General features: G+C 38.5%; 2 protein-coding genes and 1 pseudogene across 3 annotated transcripts; 1 reads left to right on the top strand and 2 right to left on the bottom strand.

Annotated features, from left to right (window-relative positions):
- Positions 1 to 12,282: 12,282 nt before the first annotated feature.
- On the bottom strand, positions 12,283 to 19,669 carry LOC121784157 (annotated as a pseudogene).
- LOC121784711 lies at positions 12,706 to 13,727 on the top strand. 2 transcript variants are annotated; one of them, XR_006046766.1, is made up of 2 exons: positions 12,706 to 13,361; positions 13,565 to 13,727. XR_006046766.1 is itself a non-coding variant. In XM_042182923.1 (2 exons), exons 1-2 carry the CDS (start codon positions 12,889 to 12,891, stop codon positions 13,703 to 13,705), a joined length of 537 nt encoding a protein of 178 aa, XP_042038857.1. In that variant the 5' UTR covers positions 12,706 to 12,888; the 3' UTR covers positions 13,706 to 13,727. The 2 variants fall into 2 exon arrangements, 1 of the variants encoding a protein (XP_042038857.1); XM_042182923.1 differs by having other exon boundaries at positions 12,706 to 13,284.
- A 3,438-nt stretch (positions 19,670 to 23,107) lies between the features above and the next one.
- LOC121784534 (protein DOG1-like 1) lies at positions 23,108 to 23,975 on the bottom strand. The gene has a single exon (XM_042182688.1). The coding sequence runs from the start codon at positions 23,973 to 23,975 to the stop codon at positions 23,238 to 23,240; it is 738 nt and encodes a 245-aa protein (XP_042038622.1). The 3' UTR covers positions 23,108 to 23,237.
- Positions 23,976 to 24,427: the final 452 nt, after the last annotated feature.

The raw sequence follows: 24,427 nt of genomic DNA, 5'->3' as shown, positions 1-24,427 counted from the left end.
AACAATGCTTGGTAGTGGTGTTTTCTCAATTCTTGGACCTAGAATGAAGGTGTAGATCCTGATCACCTTGATGTGTCTCTTTCTAATTATACCAATGGTTTAGCTATGCTTGCTACTTGTCGCTCGATAATTAGAGTTGTTTGGTCGAGGAATAAAAACTCTATACTCCCTCCGTCTCATCTCATGTGATGGATTTCTTTTCGGCACGGGAATTAAGAAATGATATGTATTAAGTTAAAGTGGAGAGAGTAATGTATGAGAGAGGAAAAAGTAAGAGAGAATAAAATAAGAAAGAGAGAATAAAATAAGAAAGAGATAATTAAGTAAAAGATTGTTGAAGTTTTGTTTTTAGCTAAAAAAGGAAATCAATCACTTGAGATGAGACAACCCAAAATGAAAAGTTGATCATTTGAGGTGGGACGAAGGGAGTATTAGTTATTTTCTTTATAAGCTCAAACAATTGTTTAAAACATCAAAACACATTTTTTATTTATGGACTGACGGAGGAAGTGGTATTATCCATGAACGTCATTTTTAAATAGGGCAGACAAATTTTGATACGACACGATAATCCGACGTGAATCATCACAAAATTATTGGGTTTGGATCAAGTCTTATTGGTTCGGGTCAAGTCTTATTGGGTTTGTGTCCTTATTCGGTTCACCCGTAAGAACTCGATAATTTTGGGTTCGGTTCGGGTTGAACACAGGTAACTCATTAAGAAATATTATTTTTTTTGTTATTTTTAAAAATATATGTTATACTTTAATTCATTAATTTCTTGTAAATCAGTTTTAAATCGTATAAAATGGATTTTTTCGTGCAAATTAGGTTGAAAATAAGGTTTACTCGTGTAATATTAGGTCTGGATCGTTATTGTGTCGTCTCAACCCATTTATATCATGTCGTTAACGAGTTCGTATCGTGTTCGAGTTTAAAGGTAGCAGACCGGGTTCGTATTCAGATTTACAGTTTCCTTAACAAGCCATGTTCGGATTAAGCTTTATTGGGTTCGATTGTTATAAGATACCGATCTAATCCGAGCCGCGCTATTTATCAAACCTACTTTTAGGGCATCCGCAACGGGTGGCGTGGTCGGCCCGCGTTCCGTTCCTCAGGAACGAAACCGCGGAGAAACGCGTTGCAGCCGACCGTTCCGTCCCCATCCCGTTCCCGGCTCGTCTCGTGGACCGCGACCGCGAGACGCGGCACGCGACGTCTCGCCACGCGCCGAGGAGACGTGGCGAGCTCCCAGGCCATGCGTGACGCCCACTCGCTGGCCCGCGAGTGGGTTTCGTCACGGTGACGCAATAATTCATTTTTTTTAAAAAAATTGAATTTAAATAAAAAAATTTAAATAAATTTTTTTTTGCAACGGTAATCTATTCGTGCAAGGACACGCGACTCTAGCTCCCACACCCAACTCCAAGAAGATCTAATTGAGCACATTTGGGCAAACTTTGGCGGATGAAATTATTAAATTATGTACTTTTATTTTTTAGGAAATTATTAAATTATGTTTTTTTTACGAATTTTATGTTGTAAGTTTATTTTATTTAATGAAGTGTGTTTTTTATTAATTGAATTTGGTTAGAAATAAAATTAAAAAATAAAATTGAATGAATACTCATTTAAGGAACGGTTAAGGGACGAATAAGGAACGGAGGTTTGCAGGTTCCGTTTCTTAGTTAAGAAATGGAGTTAAAAAGTACAGTGAGACCCGGAAATAGTAATTTAATTAATGGTAAGAGCATCCGCAGCGGTGGCGAAAGACGCCACCGCCGTCCGCGCCGTTGGCAAGGCGCAGGACCGCCGCCGCTGCAGCCGCGCCGCTGGCACGGCGCTGCTCGATGTATCGAGCACGTCCGTGCCAGCGGACGCACACGTGGCGCGCTCCCATTCGTCAACGGCATAGCCGTTGTGTTTAAACTTTTTTTTTATTTTTTTTTTAAAAATCGGTATTTAATTATAAATAATGCTAAAAAATAAAAAAAAAAATTTTCCAAATCCCAAAAATATGGCCGTTTTTTTCCCGTTTTTTCTGAATTTTTTTGATTTTTTTTTATTTTTTTTCCCCAAAATCATCTATAAATACACACATTCATCATCCATTTATCACATCAAATCATCTCTCATTCATCTCTCATTCATAATTCTCATACAAACTATCAACACATTCATCCCCCACTCAAATTCTCAAATGGATTTCACCCATATTATGGCGGAAGCGGAACGCGAAGAACAAGAATACTACGAACAACATCGTGCCGCTTACGAAGCATATGTCGCCGCTTACGAAGCATATGTTCGACGAGTATTTGCATATCGGTGAGTCCACTGGAATCCTATGTTTAAAGAATTTTTGCGAGGGCGTTCGTTCTGCTTTTGGGGATGAATTCCTTCGAGCACCCACCACTGATGATTGCCAACGGTTGCTTCGTCTTCACGAATCAGTCCATGGCTTTCCCGGAATGCTTGGCAGCATTGACTGCATGCATTGGAGGTGGAAGAATTGTCCGACTGCTTGGAGGGGGCAACACTTGAGCGGTCACAAAGGCGGCGGCCCAACGCTTATCCTTGAGGCGGTCGCCGACTACCGCCTATGGATTTGGCATGCATATTTCGGCGTTGCTGGATCCAACAACGACTTGAATGTGCTATATTCGTCACCACTCTTCAATGATGTGATGAATGGTGTAGCACCGGCGATCGACTTCACCATCAACGGAAATATATACCGCATGGGTTACTATCTCGCCGATGGTATCTACCCAAGGTGGTCGACGTTCGTGAAGACGCTCCACAACCCGCACGACCCGAGACGGGTTCTTTTTGCGCAGCGTCAAGAGTCAGCGCGGAAAGATGTCGAAAGAGCCTTCGGGGTCCTTCAAGCTCGATTCAACATTGTGAAGGCCCCGGCTCGGCTGTGGTACGTGAATAATATCGCCGACATCATGTTCACGTGTATTATATTACATAACATGATTATAGCCGACGAAGGGCCGAGGGCGGCTAGCTTCTACGACGAGGACGAAGCCGGAAGCTCAACAGCGAGGTCTCCCCTACGCCGAGGCGAGCATACGACGGTTGGCCAGAGGATCGAGACAAGACACACAATGCGCGATACTCGAATCCACAATCAACTACAAGAAGACCTAATCAACCACATGTGGGCGAAATTCGGCAACGAGTAGTGTCATTTTTAATTTTTAGGATTTTAATTATGTAATTTTTAATTTTTAGGATTTTAATTATGTAATTTTTAATTTTTAGGATTTTAATTATGCAATGTTTAATTTTATTTGTCATTTGTAATATTTATTGTGGGTTTTAAATGAATTTTAATATTATGGAAATGTTTTTGTGTAATTGAATTTTATATTAATTGTGCTCGTCCTTGCGGAAGAGCACAGTTGTGGGTGTTGTGCTCTTGCCAGAGAGCAGGCATGAATAGTACCGCCCGGGCCCACAACCGTGCCGCTGGCAAGAGCACGGTCGTGTATGCTCTAAGGAACCATATATAAACAGCAATATGTGAATGGCTTTAAACACTTATCAATGCACCCCGCTATAAAATGTAGAGGCATGATTACACAAACGTACAGATTTAGTGTAAGTATGAATATATACAGATATGCATGTTCGGAATTGGAAGCTTTATCGGTTTGTGAGCTCACTTTTCCATCCCCAAAAAAGACGCTAAAATGAAACCAAGCACCTAAAAGCCACACCCCAAAACTCACCACACCTTAACCAAACACAGAAACGAGAAAAAATGTACGCTCCAATCAACCCAATCCAATCACAGGACGATGAAGCAGACGATGATCACCAACAACCACCACCATCATTCCTCAATTACTACTCCTACAACCATAGTTTTCCATCCTTTGACGGCGCTCCGTCGAATCCGCCGTCGCCTCCTCGGAAAAGAAAATCCGAGGCGGCAGACGGCGGAGGAGGGCGCGTCGTGCGGGCGGGCGGCCGGAAAGACCGCCACAGCAAAGTCCGCACGGCGCGGGGGCCGAGGGACCGCCGCGTCCGCCTCTCTCCGGCGACGGCGATCCAGTTCTACGACGTGCAGGACCGCCTCGGTTACGACCGCCCGAGCAAGGCCATCGACTGGCTCATAAACGAGGCCAAGGCCGCCATCGACGCCCTCGGATGCGACCAGAATTTGAACGAGACCGGCGGGTTTTCCTTTTCCGGTGATTATGATTTGCAAAAGATGATTAGTTGGAGCTCGGTGAGTGAGAGCTTCTCTAGCAACTCAATGCAGCCGAATTTGTTTAGGGAACCCCTTCAGTCCAGCAACGTTTATGGTGATTTTGGAGGATTTCATTTTGCTAGTGAATTGTCGAAAATCGCAGCTTCTGCCACGAACAAACAAGATGAGAATTTGAAGGAGCTCATTTGAAGACGCCAGTTCATTATTGCTCTCTTTTCATTGGGTTAGTTATTATCTATGTTTTGTGATTTTAGGACCTTTTGCTTTTATGTAATGCTCGATTTTAATCTCTTATCGTCCTGTACTATCATTTACAAGCATCAATAACGAAGAAGTTCATGCTTGACCTATAAGGGGTTGCATTTGGGGCGGGCAATTTTTGACATATACAAAAATTCATGAAAAAAATTAATGGGTTTAGGTTTTGTCTTATTGGGATCGTATTTTTATCAGATTGATCTGTTAGAAGCTCGATAATTTTGGACTGAATTGGGATGAGTTTAAGTGACCTATTAGAAATTACTCTATCTGTCTCAACTAAGTTCAGTCGTATTCATTTTTAGGATGGCCAATTAAGTTGAATCATTTCAATTTTTTGAAAGAGGCAATATATATAATTATTCTTACTTTATTTTTTCTCCTACTTTACTCTCGCTTATCTCTCATACTTTATTCACTCTTCTATTTCATTTTATCATCATTTAACCCATTTGATACAATTTGTTAATCTCGGTACTCAAAAGAAATGCCTCAACTTAGTTGAGACCTAGAAGATATTATTATTATTATTATTATTATTATTATTATTGTATTTATTCTTATTCTTCCTAAAAATATATATAAATTTCAGTTTTATTATCTAAGTTTGTGTAAATAAGGTTTTTATCGTATAAATTAGCGTTAAATATTACTCATTCCGTCCGTGAATTGGAGTCCATTTTAGTTGTGGCACAGATTTTATTAGATGTTAAGAAAATGGGGTGGAAAAAAGTTAGTCGTATATGATTCTCACTGTCTCACTTGTATATATTAGTTTTAAATGAAATGTGAGTGAAATGTAAGGCCTATTACCATTTATAGTGAAAACGAACTGGGACTCCTATTCGCGAATGAACCTAAATTGAAAAACAGGAATCTTATTAGCGAACGAAGGGAGTAGGTTTTTAGTATAATATCAAGTTTTAAAAGTCTAAATTAGGTTTTTATCATGTAAATCGGGTTCAGGTTGCTATCATGTTATATTGTATCATTAACATGTTCATGTCATGTATAAGTTGGGTTCGAGTTTGAAGGGGTGCAGATTGGGTTTATGTTGGGGTTAAGAATTTCATTAAAAAATCTAGTTCTAGCTATGCCTCTTTTGGATTGAGGCATTATCAGGTAGGTATGATAACGACTCAACCTGTATGATTTTCTACCCTTAATTGTATTTATATGAATGTATACTCATATTCCCCTGAGTTACATTCAAAACGAAATATTTCTTTTTTTGATATATAATTTTAGTGAAGTGTTTTTAAGGTTTAAGTGTAGATAAAATCAAGTATAAGAGGAAATAAAATAAATAAATTAATGTTTTAAAAATACGCTCATATCATAATGGTATTTTGGTCGGAAAAATTCTAAGAAATGCAAAAGTTTTAATGATAGTAGGAACTAGGAAGGGAGAGGAGAGAGAAAGTGTCAAACCAATAATTGTATTTGAAGATGAGGAGAGAGGAAAGAGAATAGTAATTGCAAAAGTAAAAAAATTGTCATTTGGGATAAAATATCCAAAAAAACAATGGTCACGAAATAGTGAGAAAATCTTTCCAGCCATATCATATTAAATGTCTTATTTTCCATTATTCAAGAATTAAATTTGTAGTTCTCTAAATTGCAAGGGTACAAAAATATCCATTGGATTAAAAAAATTACTAAAAGGACAATTTATTCACGTAAGAAAATGACTCCAATGATATTACTCTCTCCGTCCCTGAAATTTTGTCACATTTTTTCATTTCCGTCTATCCCATAAAATTTGTCACATTTCACCTTTTTACCATTTTTAGTAGTGAACTCCACATTTCACTAACTTATTTTCACTCACATTTCATTATAAAACTAATACTTTAAAAGTATGATTCACGTCATATCAACTTTTTAACCTACTTTTTATTACATTTCTTAAAACTCGTGTCCGGTTAAACAATGACGAAATTTGGGGGGAGAGAGTACATTAAAAGTTAGACATGTCTGAGCATGTTTTCAAAAAATAAGGACTACCTTTAATATTACCAAGTTAAAAAATGAAGACGCCTTTAATATTACTATCTCCGTCTCACATTAGGTGCCACAAATGTAAATAAAAATGGGTTGAATAAGTGAGTGGATTATGAGTCTCACTTATATCTATTAGTTTTATAATAAAATATGAGTAGAATTGGTTAGTGGAATGTGGGTCTACTTCTCATTTATGGTAAAAGTGAAATGTGACTTTTATTGTGGGACGGACCAAAATGGCAAAATGTGACACTTACTGTGGGACGAAGATAGTACTATATAACTTAGGGACTAAATTTGTAGTTCTCTCATAAATTTTAATTTTGAGTGATAGTATTAAACATTTTTCATACTCTTGATAAGTGCTCGTAGTATTTTACCTTTTTTCGTTCGTGTGGAAATGTTAGCACATGAAATGTAGAAAATAATTAGGGTTTTCCATATTGGGGATCAAGCCATAGAAGAAACTAAAAAATAATTGAAATGTTGGGTGCTTTGATTTGCGCTACATTTCATCAAATCTAGTAAAATGGCAAGTGAGCAGCAGAAACTAGGTTTGTATTCATAATCCAAATTGTCTTTGATGAGAAAATGACAAGTCTTTGCATCTTCATCACTTTGTACAACACATTGTTTGAGTGCCATTGTGAACCAAAAAGCTGCTAAGAGTGAAATTGAGTCGATTACTCGAAGTTCGAGTTCAAACTAATTATAGTCTATGGTACGATATTTGGGTCCAGATGAAATAATCATACGACATTCAGAAAAATAAAAAACACCTTTTAAAATAGTTGCAAATCTGGGATGGAACAATTTTTAGAGCATCCACTATGCGTCCCGCGCGCGGCTCGCGTTCCGTCCCGGAGGGACGGTTCCGCCGCGGGACGCGTTGCAACGTTCGTCCCGTCCCGTAGCCCGTCCCCAGCCCGTCCCGTAGCCCGTATCCACGAGACAAGGGACGCGCCGGCCCGTCACGCGCCCGGGCGACGTGGCGCGCCCCCGATGCATGCGTGACGCCCACTCGCTGGCCCGCGAGTGGGCGTCGTCACGGATGACGCAATAAATCATTTTTTTTAAAAAAAATTGAATTTAAAAAAAAAAAACTTTTTATTTATAAAAATTGTTTTTATATTTAAAAACATTTTTTACAAATAATTAAATACAAGAAATTCGTAATAGCCCACATATATTTGATGGGCTTGCGAATTTATGAAACTCATTCTTGGTTGCTTCTCTTTTATAGAGACAACCTTGAATGTTTTATGTTCCACTTTCGATGTGGGACAAAGTCATTCTTGGTTGCTTCTCTTTTATAGAGACAACCTTGAATGTTTTATGTTCCACTTTCGATGTGGGACAAAGTCATTCTTGGTTGCTTCTCTTTTATAGAGACAACCTTGAATGTTTTATGTTTCACTTTCGATGTGGGATAAAATCATTTTTGGTTGTTCTTCTTTTATAGAGATATCCTTGAATGTTTTATGTTTCACTTTCGATGTGGGACAAAATCATTCTTGGTTGTTTCTCTTTTATAGAGACATCCAAGAATGATTTTGTCCCACATCGAAAGTGAAACATCATAAAACATTCAGGATGTCCATATAAAATTGTATTTTAAATTATGTCATTTTTATTTTTTCAAGATTTTAATTATGTTTTTTTTTTAAATTTTAAGTTGTATTTTTATTTTATGCTGTAATGTGGTTTTAATTTTAATGAATTGTGTTTGTTTAAATTGAATTGGGTTGGAAAAAAAAATAAAAAATGAAATTGAATGAATAGTAATTAAGGGACGAAATAAGGGATGGTTAAGGGACGGAGCGTTGCAGGTTCCGTCCCTTAGTTAAGGGATGGAGGAAAAAAGGACAGTGGAGCCCTCAAATAGTGGTCAAATAGTAATTAAGGGACGGTATAGAGACAACGTAGTGGATGGCCTTAGATCGAGTTTAGAAATATGAGACACTGTCGGAATCCTACACGAATTTTGCCTATATATTTAAAATTATACTATCGCATATGAAAGTGGTTAACTATATTATATACTCCCTCCGTTCTCTAATAGTTGTCATTTTTCTATTTCGGAAAGTTCTCTCTTAGTTGAGTCATTTTCATATATAATTTTTTTCTCTCTCTTACTTTACATTCTCTGTACTTTATTCACTTTTTTACTTTATTCTTTCTACCTTTTTCTCTTTCTTACTTTTTTATCTATTTATTTAACACACTCAACGTTCCTTTCTTAAATTCTGTGCCGAAAAATTTTGCATCAACTACGAGGGAACGGAAGGAGTATATTTTATGGTCTTACTTTTGAATCCAGTTGCAAAAGCAACCATGCCTCTTAAAAGTTTTAGTTTCGCAATATGAGTTAGATCTTTCATTTTAAAAGGGATATTTTTCTACAAATATCTAATATGCAAACTCTAATTTTGCATACAACTTTAAATTTATGCATTATTTGTTTTCTTATTTTGCAACCAATCGCAATTTTATCTAGAATATGGTTAGCATGAATAATACTCCCTCCGTCCCGTGCTACTCGCACGTTTGCTTTTCGGCACGGAGATTAAGGAATGAGTGTATAGCAAAGTGAACCATTGCGGCTGTAGGTGATACTTTTTACTAAAAATGGAAAGAGTGCAAATAACTTGGGACGCCCAGAAAGGAAATAAGTGCAAGTAACACGGGACGGAGGGAGTAATTCAACAAATAAATTATTTAATACAGTACAATATGCACGGGCGGTCCCAAGTGGAAGGGAGGAGACGAGGAGGGGCTAAAGGCTAAAGCCCGCACTGAATTTAATTTTTTTTAAAACTTTTTTTCTATTAGTTTCTTTTAAAATTTATTTAAATTTAGTGTAAGTTAGTATATGTAAAAGCATTTACAGATGATCTAAATTACCTAAAAATATATTTTAAAATAAAATTTAGAAATCACAGCCACCATCAATAAATATTTTTGCGTTCATCCCTGACAATATGATATTGTTTCGCTACCTAAAACTTAGCATAGTTTTAGTCAATATTGTATAGTGCAACTAACTAATCCATCAAGCTCTATGTTAGCATTAAAATTTTGACTGTTGCGAAATAAAAAGATGTTAATTGTTAGATTGCAAAATCAGAACAAATTAATAGTTTAATAATTTAGATGCAGATTTTAAAAATGATATGCAAAATCAAAATTTGGCGAATGTTCAGGAACTCATAAGCAAATTATCTTTTAAATAAATACTTCATTTAAAAAAAAATAAACTAGGTTCACTTGGAGGCTCAATAGTTAGATCATCCTCAATGATACTCTATACTTAAGATAGAGTAGGCAAATAAATTGAATGGTACTCCAAAACTAATCTCATTTTGAGTGAGCCAAATATACTTATTTTTGGGTTTATACTAAAATAAATTCAAACCATTTTTTCAAATTTTGTGAATATAAAAAATAAGTGAATAGAGAATACTATTTTAAATTTGAGTTTATGAGTATAAAAAGAGAATTGGAGAGAAATCACTATTAAATGTAACATTCATACTAAAATAGATTTAAACTTAGTGCAAATGGTTAGAAAAAGTAAAATTGCTCACATTTTTTGGTACGCCTTTTAAGATCATCTCTAATGGTACATTAAAACCTAAAATAGGAAAGATAATTACCTTCAATGGTACTCTAAAACCAATCTCATTTTTGGTTTGGAGTAAAAACCCTATTTTCCATAGAAATAGACTGAATTTCTTTTTTTGTCCGTCCCATACAAATAGTAAATATCCATTTATGGCAACTTTTTCTTATTTTTTTATCTTATCATTTATGGACTCCTCCGTCCCAAGATAAGCGAAACACTTCTTTTGGTCACAGGATTTAAAGAATTGATATTTAAAGAGTTAAATTAGAGAGAGTAAAGTATGAGAGAGAGAAAAAGTAGATAAGTAAAGAAAAATGTTTTTTTACTAAAGGGGAAATGACCCACTTATAGTGGGACATCCCAAAAAGAAATGTAACTCACTTATTTTGGGACGGAGGGAGTAAAAAAAGTGTAAGAAGTTAATTAGTTGGCAAATCCCAAATGTGCAGGCCTATAGATGTGATGATTTTGAGTTGTTTTTAAGTTCATTCCCAAATCTTGATGATGCTGTTCATTTCTGCAGCACATCATTACCTAAACTGCTTAAAGCCAGTCAAAAAGATGTAGTTTGACATTAATTTTTGTTCATCTTTTTAAACTTATCAATGATTAAATACTGTAAAGTAAGCTTTTTATGCATGTGGCACTTTTAAAGTGAAAAAAGTGGACAAGAAAAAGAAAGCAGCCAAAGAATAACAAAGACAACATTGGCTTTACAAATGATTTATGATTATGTTTTAAATATTATGAATGTGCATTAAAACATAAAGAGGATTAAAGGATTAATTCCACTGACAGCCATATGCCAAGATTCAGACTAGAATGTTTTTATAGGCCTTTATCTTCGTGTGTTGTCAGTTGTCACGATGTTTTTCTAATAAAGGTGAGTTAGATAACCTAAAATTAGGGGTTTCTATTTATTCTTCAATTTCAAAATTTTTACATAACAAAAATATTTAGATTTAAAGTAAAATTCCAATTTCTAATCATTCATTTTCATAATTTGAATTGATACAGTTACATCAATTGACTTCGAAAACGTGAACTGTGATAGAATGACTCGAAATGGACAGTGCTTGCAAAACATGTCAATATAGTTTAGGCTCGTATTAAGGAGTTTTTCAGTTCTTCATTGAAAGTTTAGGCTTGTTTCAAAGAGCTTAATTAAACAGTTTTTACTCGTATCGAAGAGTTGAGTCAGACATTTTTAACTGGTGTCGAGTAGCTAATTCAAACAGTTTTGACTCATGTCGATAGGCTAAATCAGATGATTTTAACTCAATTCAAAGAGACTGAATTTATGATTCTCAAGAATGAAACCCAATTCATGATTCTTGTAGGCTGAATTTAGTTCACACCCAAATCAAATATATTATGGGCCATTTACAGCCCATAACATGAATTCAAAAGAGTGCCTTTCACTTCATTTCTCTCCCTTTTAAGCCCAATAACAATAAACAAACTTGAATTGCAGAAATATACTCCCTCCCTCCTAATTAATACTGCCTCCTTTCCATAATAATAGAGTTATTTTGTCATTTTGGTACATTCTATAATAATAGACTCATTTCTCTTTTTAGTAAAAGTATGCACATTACTTCTCACTTATTTTACTATTTCTTACTTTATTCTCTCTTCATCTCTCTACCATTTTCATTTCCTACTTTATTCTTCATTTACTTAACTCACTTAACACAATTATTCTTAAATCACGTGCCGAAAAGAAACGCCTCCACTACTATGGAACGGAAGGAATATGAAACATTTGAATTTCGGCACGAGATTTTATGCAGAGTTGTTTTAGGAGTTAAACAAAAGAGAGTAAAGTAGGAAAAAAAATAGAGATGATGTTGTTTCTATTTTAGGAAACGTTTCATTTTAAATGGGACAATTCGAAAAGAAAAAAATTTAATTTTTAATGGGATAGTAAATACGAGTAGTACTTAAATTAAAGAATGCTAGAATGCGCTAAATTGCTTCATTTTTTTACACTGCATTAGTTCTCTCCATAGAGAAGAGATGGTTATTCTAGGAAGGCATTTTGTCTGGATTGATTATACATAAACTCTAGCATCTAATAAGATAAAGTTGCTAGTTCATACTCTTCCAAGAAAGTAAAAGTAATGAAGATTCAATCAATCAATTATGTACAAACTAAATACATTCACTAAGAAGGGTTGTTCCCCTCCCAACTCCACACTATATCCTTAAACGAAGGCTTCGATTCTTGATCACAAAACTTCACATACTCAAGCTGTCGCCGGAGGACTTCTTCACCTCCACCATATGGAACGACGGCGCCACCTCGTAAATCTCCGCGTCTATCCCCAGCTGCCCCTTCCTCCCCCCCTGCATCTTCACCACCCCATCCTTCTTCCTAATCCTGAAGCTCTCCGTCGTCGCCAGCTCCTCCAGCCTCGACACCACCGTCTCCGGCGGCTCCCTCGTCGTGAACCACTCGTGGTCCCTCCCCTGGCTCCCTCTCTTAAAGATGGTAATCGAGAGAGGCGTTGTATTGGAGGTAGAACATGGTGGCAAAGATAGAAGAATGGTTTTGATTGTATTTTTCTGTTATTTTTTGAATAGGTTACACATGTTCCCTTTTATAGGGGAATTACAACCATAGGAAATACCACCATTACACTAGGAACTATCACTAATTAAATGTATCTAGGAAAGTTCACTCATTTATTGTAATACCAATTACCAAGTTATGGAAACTTGGTACTAGCCGTTATTCTCTTCTTTTTGACACTCCCCCTCAAGTTGAGCAATGGTATCTCCAATGTTCAACTTGGCCAAAACTTCTCTAAAAATTCTGGGATTCACTGCTTTGGTTAGGATATCAGCCAATTGTTCCTCGGATCGCACAAACGGGAATTCTATGACTCCACCTTCCAATTTTTCTTTAATGAAGTGGCGATCGACTTCAACGTGTTTGGTTCGATCATGTTGTACTGGATTTTCTGATATGCTGATTGCCGCTTTATTGTCACAGAATAACTTACTCTTTCGGTTTGGGGGAAAACCGATCTCAGTAAGTAATCTCCTAAGCCATATGATCTCCATGAGTCCACTCTTGATGCCTCGGAACTCTGCTTCAGCACTTGATAAGGCTACAACCTTTTGCTTCTTACTTCTCCAAGTAACTAGGTTGCCTCCGATGAAGGTAAAGTATCCACCGGTTGACTTTCTATCGACTGGATTACTTGCCCAATCGGCATCTGTATAGCCATCTACTTCAAGGTCCTTTCCTTTTCTTAAGAACACTCCATAATTTGTTGTGCCCTTGAGGTATCTTACTATTCGTAAGGCTGCGTTCATGTGTTCTTCTTGTGGTTGGTGCATTAACTGGCTGACAATTCCTACGGCATATGCAATGTCTGGCCTGGTGTGCGACAGATAGAGTAATTTCCCTACTAACCTTTGATATTTCTCTCGATCTGCAGGTTCAGCTCCCTCAACAATTTTTAGCCCATGATTCGGTATCATTGGTGTGTCAGCAGGCTTGCAATCTAAGAGGCCAGTTTCTGCCAACATGTCGAGGACATATTTTCTCTGTCTTAAGAATATTCCATGATTCGACCTGAGCACTTCAATTCCTAAGAAGTATTTTAGAGGCCGAGATCTTTCATGTCAAATTCTTTAAACAGATTGATCTTGAGGTTGTTGATTTCTTCTGTGTCATCCCCTGTGATGATCATATCATCGACATAGATGATGAGACAAGTTATCTTATCTCCTCTCTTTTTTTTAAAAAGCGTATGATCAGAAAGACTGTGTTTGAACCCATGCTTGACCATTGCTTGGCAAAATCTTCCAAACCAGATTCTTGGGGACTGCTTCAAGCCATAAAGAGTTTTCTTTAATCTGCACACTTGCCTGTAACCAAATTCGGTCTCAAATCCAGGTGGAACTGCCATATAGACCTCATTTTCTTCACCTAATTCTCCATGGAGGAATACATTTGTCACATCAAATTGATGTAGCGACCAATCCTTACATGCTGCAACTGACAATAATGCCTGGATCGTGTCAAGTTTAGCAACTGGGGAGAAAGTCTCGTCGTAATCAATTCCATACACTTGAGTATATCCTTTGGCCACCAATCGCGCCTTATATCTCTCGATTGATCCATCTGCACGTCTTTTGATGGTGAACACCCATCTACACCCGACTGGTTTCTTCCCTTCTGGTAGACTACATTTTTCCCACGTTCCATTTTTGATCAGGGCATCAATTTCCTTTTTCATGGCTTCTCTCCAATGTTTGTGCTTAACAGCTTCTTGGAAAGACTGAGGAATTTCTTCTTCTTCATATAGGGCAACCTCGAATGCTCTGGCCATCTCTGTGAGGTGTCTTTGAGCTATGTTTGCTATTGAATACGTTGTTTTCCTTCCTTTCCAATCTGGAGAGTATCTTTTGGGAGGGATCCCCCTTGTACTTCTGTGTGGCAGTTCATACCGCTTCTCACTGTCCCCTTCTTGGCCTTCACTGTAAGTGTTAGTGATTTCTAAAGGAACTATGTTGAGTTCAGCAAGATTGTTTACCTCAGGATTTGAAGACGGAGTTGATGGTTGGGTGATGTCTCCAAACTCTGCGGCCTGACTAGTGGATTTTGATAGCTCATTGGCATGGCTTGTTTCCTCGTTTAAGTTGAGTTCTGTGCCAATGATAGGTCTGTTTTCCTTCCCCTCATCTCCCCCTTGCTCGGTTTCCCCTAGTATAGGTTCCGGCTGATGGATTGCGTCCGTTGGGATGTATAGCCAATTTAGTGGGTCGCTAATTGGTCTATGTGGTTGGCTCTCCCCCTGACCGCTAGATTGGCTATAGTAGTATTCTCCCTCAACAAAATCACAGTTCATGGTAGTATACATGTGCTTATTTATAGGGTCATAGCACCGATAACCTTTCTGATTGACCCCATACCCGAGAAAAACACATTTAACGGCACAAGGAGAGAATTTGGTACGGTCATGTTTCGGGATGTGGACAAAGACTGTACAACCAAAGACTTTCGGGTCAAGGGTGAGATAGGTTGGTTTCTGTATGGCTTCATGGTTGATAAAAGTATCGATGGGAGTTTTGAAGTTGAGGATACCTGTTGGAAGACGGTTCATAAGGTACACAGCGGTGGCTATAGCTTCTGGCCAAAAAGATGTGGGGATTTTTGACTCGATGAGGAGAGCCCTGGTGATTTCTAGGATATACCTATTTTTCCGTTCTGCTACCCCATTCTGTTCAGGTGTGTATGCACAAGAAGTTTGATGGATAAGCCCTTTTTCAAGAAAGAAGGATTTCATGTTGGCATTTAAATATTCCCCCCCATTGTCGGACCGTAAGACTTGGATATTTTGTTTATACTGAGTTTGGACCATGCTGTAGAATTGGGTGAATTTTTCAAAAACCTCAGTCTTATTTTTTAAGAAGTAGACCCAAGTCATACGAGAAAAGTCATCTATAAACAGGAGAAAATAACGGAGACCCTGGCCCCCATTGATTGGGGCAGGACCCCAAACGTCAGAGTGAATCAGAGAAAACGGGGTAGACACTCGAGTATTATTCAGTTTAAAAGAATGACGATGGCTCTTGGCCAAATGACAAGTTTCACAATCAAGAGAGTGCACACTAGAAAACATCTTAGGAAACATTAATTTCAGATATCCTATGGAAGGATGTCCTAACCGATGATGTAAAAGCCAAGCCTTTGTTGTAGTTGCTTCACGGGTTAGTAATGCCGCACTTTGTTGAGCTATCTCATCCACGTAGTACAATCCACTTCGTTCAGTGCCACGCCCAACTATCATCCCCGTCTTGGTATCCTGTAACACGCAAAAACGAGGTTGCATCAGTAATTTACAGTTTAACTCCTTGGTCACCTGACTAACAGATAATAATTTGTGTGAAAAAGTTGGGACAAAGAGGCAGTTAGAGAGCCGGAGAGTTGGAGAAATATTGATAGTGCCTGCCCCCTCGACTCGAGCTAAATCCCCCCCGGCAGTTTGGACATAGGTTTTAGTCGGTTTAGATATTGTGGAGAAGTCATTTGGATCGAAGGAGATCGTGTCAATAGCCCCACAGTCAAAAATCCATTTGTGCTCCTTTTGTTCGACTGTGGTGGATGAGGTAAAGGCTAAGGCTTTAAAAGGGTTATGACACGGGATATTAGGTTGAAAGACTAGCCCGTCTGATTTGTCGGGGAATTTTTTGGAAATTTTTGGGGCATTTTTAGGATTTTCGGAAGTGTTGAGGTAAGTTTGGGGTTTTGTGGTGGTATTGGGGTTAAATTTGAAAGGTGAGGAAGTAGTGGGGTGATTTCGGGTAGGATTAGATACTCGGGAGTTGGGGGGGAATTTAGGAAACTTCTGGGGGGGCGATTCGAATTTCTGAAATTTGTTAAAATAACCCCCAAATCCCTCAGCCCTAATTTCATACGGCGCCTCAATCATCTTCTCCTCTCCAACTCTCAATTCGGCCTCTGTCGTTCCGTCGGTGCTGGTGACCGTTGACGCCACCGTTGACGCCGGGTTACCTTCCGACCAGACCCGGGCGATTGAGACCGATGCGACGGCTTTTTCATCCCCGCCGTTCCCCGTCGCGACGAAGCTGTGGCGACCCGGACCTGGAAGCTGTCCGCCGCCGTTCCCCACCGTGTTGGCTTGACCGACGTTGCCCGCCGAGCTCTCGGTGTTGGTGGCTCGGTCCCCAACGGTCACCGCCGCTGTTGCTCTGCCTCCTCCACCCCGATTCCGGTTCTGCCTTTTCTTCATGTCTTCCCACCAATCGGGAAATCCGTGGAGGTGGAAGCATGTATCCACCGTGTGCTTCTTCCCACCACAGTGGCTGCAAGTCATTTTGCTCTTGTCGGTTGGAGTCGCAGATCCGGCAGAGAACTTGGGTGGCGGTGGTGGTCGGCTCCGGTTCATCGCTGCTAATCCGGCACCTATTCCAGCTCCTTGTGAATCTCCAGAGAGTTTGTAAACCCGCTCATTAGCCGATTCGCGTCTTACCAATCCGTAAGCGCTTTGTACAGTGGGTAGTGGATCTTTGTTTAAGATTTCCCTCTTTAATGCATCATATCTTTCATCCAACGCCCATAGAAACTGATATAATCTATGCCTTTGAGTGTTGCTGTTGTATTTCTGAATAGATGATGGAGTATCCATCGGATTTGGATCCATTTCGTCGATGGAAATCCAGAGCTTCTGGAACTTATTCCATAAGTTTTCAAGGCTCATATTCCTCTGCTTCATGTTGTACGCTTGCCTGTGCAGATCCGAAACTTGGAACGGATCAGTTCCACTCCCGTATGTAATGGCCAGACCCTCCCATAGGTCTCGGGCCGTTGCGTATTGTGATACTTCGTTGACAAGATTGGCTTCGATGTTGTTTATAATCCAGTTGAAGCAGCAATGATCTCTCTGCTTCCACTTCGGATAACTGGGATCACTAGTTGGGGGAGGGTCGGTAACTCCGTTGATGTGAGACGACAGACCCTTCCCTCCGATTGCGTGTTCCATCAGAGTTGTCCAGAGGGAATAATTGTCGCCATTCAATTTGGTTTGAAGGTGTATCTCCCCCAATGATTCTGGTTGATTTGAGGGTGGAGGGGGCTGTTCTTGAGCTTTTGGTGGTATATTGATTTGCCTAAGGAATTCGGCTAATTGGGCAGCGAATTCCCCTGAGAAATTCATTAATGGTTGGTTGGTGTTTGTAGCTTCTGAGTCAGATCCTGACATGGCTTTATTTCTGATTTTGCAGGTTTAAAATAAAAGGGTCGGGAAAGGTATAAGGCCGGGAAGGGTATAACCGGGACGGTGATGAGAATTTTCTGAGTCCCACACCGTTGCAACCTGCTTTGATACCATCTTAAAGATGGTAATCTAGAGAGGCGTTGTATTGGAGGTAGAACATGGTGGCAAAGATAGAAGAATGGTTTTGATTGTATTTTTCTGTTATTTTTTGAATAGGTTACACATGTTCCCTTTTATAGGGGAATTACAACCATAGGAAATACCACCATTACACTAGGAACTATCACTAATTAAATGTATCTAGGAAAGTTCACTCATTTATTGTAATACCAATTACCAAGTTATGGAAACTTGGTACTAGCCGTTATTCTCTTCTTTTTGACACCCTCCCCTCGAACAATCCCGAGAGATCGAACCCCGGTGTCATCGATATCAAGTCGAACGCGTTCATGTTATGCACCCCTGCCCCATCCCTGTTTCGCATGATTCCGAATCCGAATCCACACCCTCTTGAATCGGAAACATCAACGATGATCAGCGATTCGACATGCTTCATGAACCAAGAATTTTCCATGATTTTGGTAATAGTGATCCTCGGTTAGGGTCGAGGGTCCTGGTGAGGAGCTTCCTCACCTCCGGGGGAACCAGTGCGGGCACCCGAAATCCCGCCGGCTTATCTTCCTGTACATCTCCATCAAATTGGAGTCATGGAAGGGAAGATATCCGGCTAAGAGGACAAAAGGGATTACCCCACAACAGGGCCGTCCCGACAAAATCAGAGGCCCTGTGCAAAAATCTAAAATGAGGCCTACCACTATAGAAAAAAAGACAATGCATTTTAAAGCTATATGATAATTAAAGAAAAAAAACAATGCATTTTAAAGAAATATACTATAGAAAAAAAGACAAATTGATGCGTTCCCAATCGCAATGGCCGACGATGGCAGGCGCTGCAGAAGCGATCAATGATGGCTCTGGTGAGCTGGTCCCTGTTGCGGCGTTTGTCGATGAGGAACACCGAACACGAACAGGCTGCTCCTAGGTCTACGATCGGGAAAAGAAACCGATCAGAATTGGAGTCACGGTGCTAGAAAAAGGCCTGGGCGTTGCTATACAAGAGAAATAGCTTTGTTGGGCTGAAAAATAGGAATACATGTATATGGGCTGAAATATTTTTGAGGCCCCTGAAAATTGGGGGCCCTGTGCGGTCGCACAGGCCGCACGGGCCAAGGGACGGGCCTGCCCCACAAGACCAGATGTCGACTTTTACGCCGTCGTATCCGCGCTTGTTGATCACCTCTGGCGCCACGTAGGCCGGGGTCCCACACGTGGTGTGGAGGAGGCCGTCGTGGCGCTTGGAGTCGATGAGGGCAGAGAGACCGAAGTCGGTCACCTTGAGGCTCCCCTGCTAGTCGAGCAAGAGATTCTCGGGCTTCAGGTCGCGGTGGTAGACGCCGCGGCTGTGGCAGAAGTCCACGGCCGCGACAAGCTGCTGGAAGTAGCAGTGGCCCGCGTCCTCCTTGTTACGTACTCCATGACAAAGTAGATCTTGGATTTGCTTGCTAGGACCTCGTAGAGGTGGACGACGTTCGGATGCTTCACGAGTCGCATCACAGAGATCTCGCGCGTGATCTGGTCGATGAGGCCGACCTTCTTGATTTTTTCCTTGTCAAAGATCTTGATCGCCACGCTCGAGCCTGTCTTCAGGGATCAAGCGTGGTGGACCTTCGCGAAGGTTCCTTGCCCTATAACCTTTCCCATCTCGTACTTGTGCATTAGAATGTTGCCTTTGTTCTCCATTTCTTGAGCTCTTGTAGGGATTTTATCATCCCACTAAGAAGAAGAAAATAGAAAAATTAATGGGGTGAAAGGCAAGCAAGGTTGGAGGGATTTTGTCTTGGCAAGAAAAATGAATGAAATGGGATAAAAATGGGGATTGGTAGGTTTGTTTATGGGTTATTATGAAAGGAAAATCCGAGAATAGGGTTGAGTAATTATAGTAAGAATATCAATTTTATGCAACGAATGTTTGTGTATTGTTAGATTGGAGTTGGTGTAAGTGATGTAGAATGAATGAATGAGATTTGATTTAATGTTGTTGTGGATGAGCTTACTTAGGAAGGGCCTAACAAAGAATGTTGCTAGTTATATGCATATATATGTGGATGTGGTGTTGGTTACATTTGTTGCCATTAATCTTGTCATATATTTCTAATAAAAGGGCGAGATTCAAATTATTTCAGAGTTAGTTTGAGACTTTTCAGTCACATTTTACATGTGTTATTATTATTGGTGATATGTTAGTACAAACTTCCAAATTTGAAACAGTCTATAAAAATGGTAGATAGTTATAACTATGTACAAAATAACCTGATTATGTGATTGACTAAATTATGTATAACTTACAAGATCAAACGATCATCTATAAAATCATCTATAAAAGTGTGAGGACTATTGTGTATACTATTTTGACAATTTTGTTATGGATGAAACTACAGTTATAAAAAGGTTGAGGACTCGTTCTGTGAACACGGGATTATGATCCAAATAGGTGACATTAATTCCATTCATGTTGACCAAACATAGATTACAAATATAAACATCCTCTGTGAAATTGTTATCACATGAAAGGTAATTTCGTATTTCAGAATTGATCAAGAACAATAAACATCTTGAATCTAAATCTAAATCTAAGTACGCTTCTGCTTTAAGTTTACCAATAGTATTCTAGACGTATAAGTTGCGTGAATCATAAATTTAATTCTAACATTTTATTAGAGTAATGCTATCTCATTTAATATGGTTATTTAACATTTTATTATAGTACTGATGTTTCATTTAATATGGTTATTTTATTTAATAACCGAAGATTTGATAAGAAGTTGTGCCACGGGAATTCTGATACTTATCTTGTGTATTTTCAATTCTTATTATTCCTACAATTTATTGCGTTTCACTAATCTCACGTATATAGTTTATGAAAGCATTTATTATATTGTTAGTAACCAACAACATATATATCAATACCATCATAACATTGGATGACATTAGAATTTTATTGGAGGACATATAGGTGAACTAAATGGCGAGATTTATGATAACAAACAAAATGATTTTAAAATTAGATTCATTTCTTATCGATTAAGTTATTTTGAAATTAGATTCATTTCTTATCGATTAAGTTTTGTGACGGCGTATTTTCGGAAAATATCATACCTCTGTTTTTACTCGTGCCATATAATATATACTGTATAAAAGATACAAATACGCACGATCTCACTCTGACTATTAGGAGAATACAAAATAAAAATAATAATGTTTTTAAAACAGTTCAAGTGTACTTTTTCCGATACTAAATGTAGAGCGAGAATTAATTTTTTTATTTTGGTTTGGACTACTTATGTTTAAGTTGACATATTGTTAAAAGTGATGACATTTGCAGTTTTGTATTGATACCAGCACAAATAAAAAATATATTCCTGAATCTTTAATTCACATTGGACCAAACATAAGAGCTGATCTGTTACTTTAATTTTCGAAAAGGGCAAAATAGCTACTAACAGGCCACTAAGCTTAGCTAGCAAGTCAGCAGACATGTTATCAGTGCGGCTTATTCCTTCCTTTGTTCTAAAAGAATATGCAATTTGAATTTAGCATAAATTTTAATAGAAATTTAATAAAATAAAAGAAAATAAAAAAATAATTAAAGTGAAGAATGAGTCACACCATATTAAAGAGAAAAAAATTTCCAAAACTAAAAATTACATATTCTTATAGGATAAATTAAATAAAAAAGATTACATATTCTTGTGATGGATGGAGTATAACATAACACGGCTTATAATATTTAAGGTTGTAATTAAATTGCTAAAAAAACACGAAGGATGTAAAATATTTGTTTATAATATACTGATATTTTTTAGAACTATTCTATGAACTCGAATTTTGGGAAAATGTGATATGACAGTTGAAAAATAGTACTTAAACAATATTGTTTTGTATTTGCAAAACGTTTTTTAAGAATATGAATTTTATTTGTGTTGTTTATGAAGGATTTGACAATATCATTATTTATCATATGCCCATTTGTTAGTGTATATTCTGTCAAATTATCCTTTGTAATTAGCTCCATAATTAGTGGGATCTGCTGTAGCATTGAGTTGTATATAATTGTGCTCCTTTTAGCACATAAACATGAGAGAAAATGATAATCAAACCTAGTTGTACCCATATATCGTTTCTTTCAGTTTACAATTTCGATCACTGCAACAAAAAATATTGTATTAAAAACACTTTTTAATGCTATAAAATACGATACTATATATATATCTATATATATATATATATATATATATATATATATCTAATTATACTACCCATACTTCATAAAGTGCTCTTATTGTTGGTCTTCCAACTAAAATTAGAGGACATATATAGAAGCATCCTAGAAAAACGAAAAATGAAAATAATTTGCCCTCAAGTTAGGAACGCTTTTTTCCGTTTTAAATTATAATTATTTTAAAAAACTTTTAAATATTAGTAATTGTGTCTCAATTTTTACATCATTAAAAGATAAGTTTTTTTTGCAGTGGATTGTCGGCCGCCCTCCACCATTATTGTCGTCTTTGCAAAAGAAGAGGAAGATGATGAACAATAATTATACACATTTTATATTCAGTATTTTCAAGATTAAGAGTTTAATTTGTGGAGTATATTACTCCCTTCGTCCCCATCACATGTTTTAGATTGAGAGTATGAACATTTGGTTTGGTACGGATTTTAATAAATAATGAAACAATAAGAGAAAGATAGAAAGAAAAGGTTTTAAAGTATTGTTAGTAGAGAATGAATCTCACCCTATTAAAAAAATGAATTTCAAAGTTAGAAATTTCGTACTTTTCAAACACGGACTAAAAAGGAAAACGGGGAGGGAAGACGTATTTTTTTAATTTTATCAAATAACCCAACATCACTTAGTGTGGCATATGAATAATTAATGACACGTAGGCAACCGATCTTTATTGAAGTATTTCGCCGTATGAGACATTTTAAAAAATCGTCGAACTTATGATACAGTTGGTGATTTGCAGAACTTGCGAGGTTGACTATATTAGGATACAGTTATTTACAAAACTTCAGAGATTTATCTGAATTTAACCACATTTCAGATAAAAGCACAAATTACGAGTATTACATTATCGGATAATACATTCATTCGGCTTGATTTCTTTGGATTAAATTCTTTTTGAGTTTTAATTTGAAGTACTGCAATTAAAAAGAAGAAGATGAGCAATATTAATATGCAGTAGAAGAAGTAGACGAAATATACATAACATAATAATAGAGGCGGAAAATTAGAATGTGAAAATTAATTAATTAGTCTACCATGATCAAGGTCTCTCTTCTTCCCCCATTCCCTCATGCAGAGGCGCAGCTTCTTCCCCGCCGCCAGAAATTCCACCGCCTGCCTCGGCGTCAGGATCCTCACTATCTCCTTCACCGTCCCCACCCTCAGCCCATCCGCCTCCCCCATAACCCCCGCCATCTCCCTCCCGTGCTTATCCAGCGCCCCCTCCACATCCCCTTCCTCCCCCGCCACAACCATCGCCGCAATCGGATTGTCCAACAGATCCTCCTGCAGCGTCGCCAGCTTCGTCGACAGGGCCCTCTCCTCGCGGATGGTCCGCTGGTGGAGCCCGTCGACAGAGACTAGCTGGCGCGGCGAGAGCTGCCCCAAGCTGCTCTCGCCGGTGAGGAAGTCGGAGAGGTGGGACTCGAGGTCGAGGCCGCAGAGGGCGTAGATGAGGCGGATGTAGGAGGAGGGGCGGCAGCCGCCGATCCAGAGGACGGACCGCTCTAAGGAGGTGCACCACGTGGGGGCGTAGTAGGGCGACACGTCGGCCAGGGCCATGACGTGGCGCTGACGCGTGTACTCCTCGAAGTGGCGGATTACTTTGTCTACGAGGCGGCTCAGCTCGGCGTCGTTGGCGGCGCACGCTGCTGCTGCTGCTGCTGCTTGGGTGAGCTCGGATAGCTCCTCCTCTTGGAGGTGCATCCACTCTTGGTAGTGGCACCTCTCGTTGCTTTGGTCGCTTGCTGCAGCCATTTTTTTTCTCTCTCTCCAGATAATATTGATGTATAGTTGGACTGAATATATATAGAGCTATAACTCGGCCTATTTTTGGGTTTTGATACGGCTTATTAGGATCGTCGATTACATATTAATTTGATTCTAGGTCAATCCCACGCAGCTTTAGTTTTGTATTCACTTCAAAAATGCCTCAAACTACTTACCCCATATATTGGTTTTAACTTTCCTTTATTCTTTGAGGTGGGATGAATTTGCACTCACTACGTCTTGTATCATGTGTCCTATTTTGACTTACATATAAATACTCCATCCGTCTCATAATTTTTGCCACACTTTAATTGGACATAGATTTTAATAAATATAATGGAAAGTTATTTAGAAAAAATAATGAAATGTGGATCCTACTTTTATATATTAATTTTATGATAAAATGTGAGTGAGAATGAGTTAGTAGAATATGAGGTTCA

This window comes from Salvia splendens, chromosome 21, assembly GCF_004379255.2.
Source record: "Salvia splendens isolate huo1 chromosome 21, SspV2, whole genome shotgun sequence".
NCBI lineage: Eukaryota > Viridiplantae > Streptophyta > Magnoliopsida > Lamiales > Lamiaceae > Salvia > Salvia splendens.
Note: the sequence above shows the minus strand (reverse complement) of the source record. Positions and strands in the feature narration are given on the sequence as shown.

What these genes read in the sequence shown, in the direction of transcription:
- LOC121784711 (XM_042182923.1), top strand. Translation starts at nt 12,889, where the DNA reads ATGGTATCTCCAATGTTCAACTTGGCCAAAACTTCTCTAAAAATTCTG. An exon ending in CTAGGTTGCCTCCGATGAAG is followed by an intron (nt 13,285 to 13,564) that starts GTAAAGTATCCA and finishes CTCGATCTGCAG; the next exon opens with GTTCAGCTCCCTCAACAATT.
- LOC121784534 (XM_042182688.1), bottom strand. Translation starts at nt 23,975, where the DNA reads ATGGCTGCAGCAAGCGACCAAAGCAACGAGAGGTGCCACTACCAAGAG.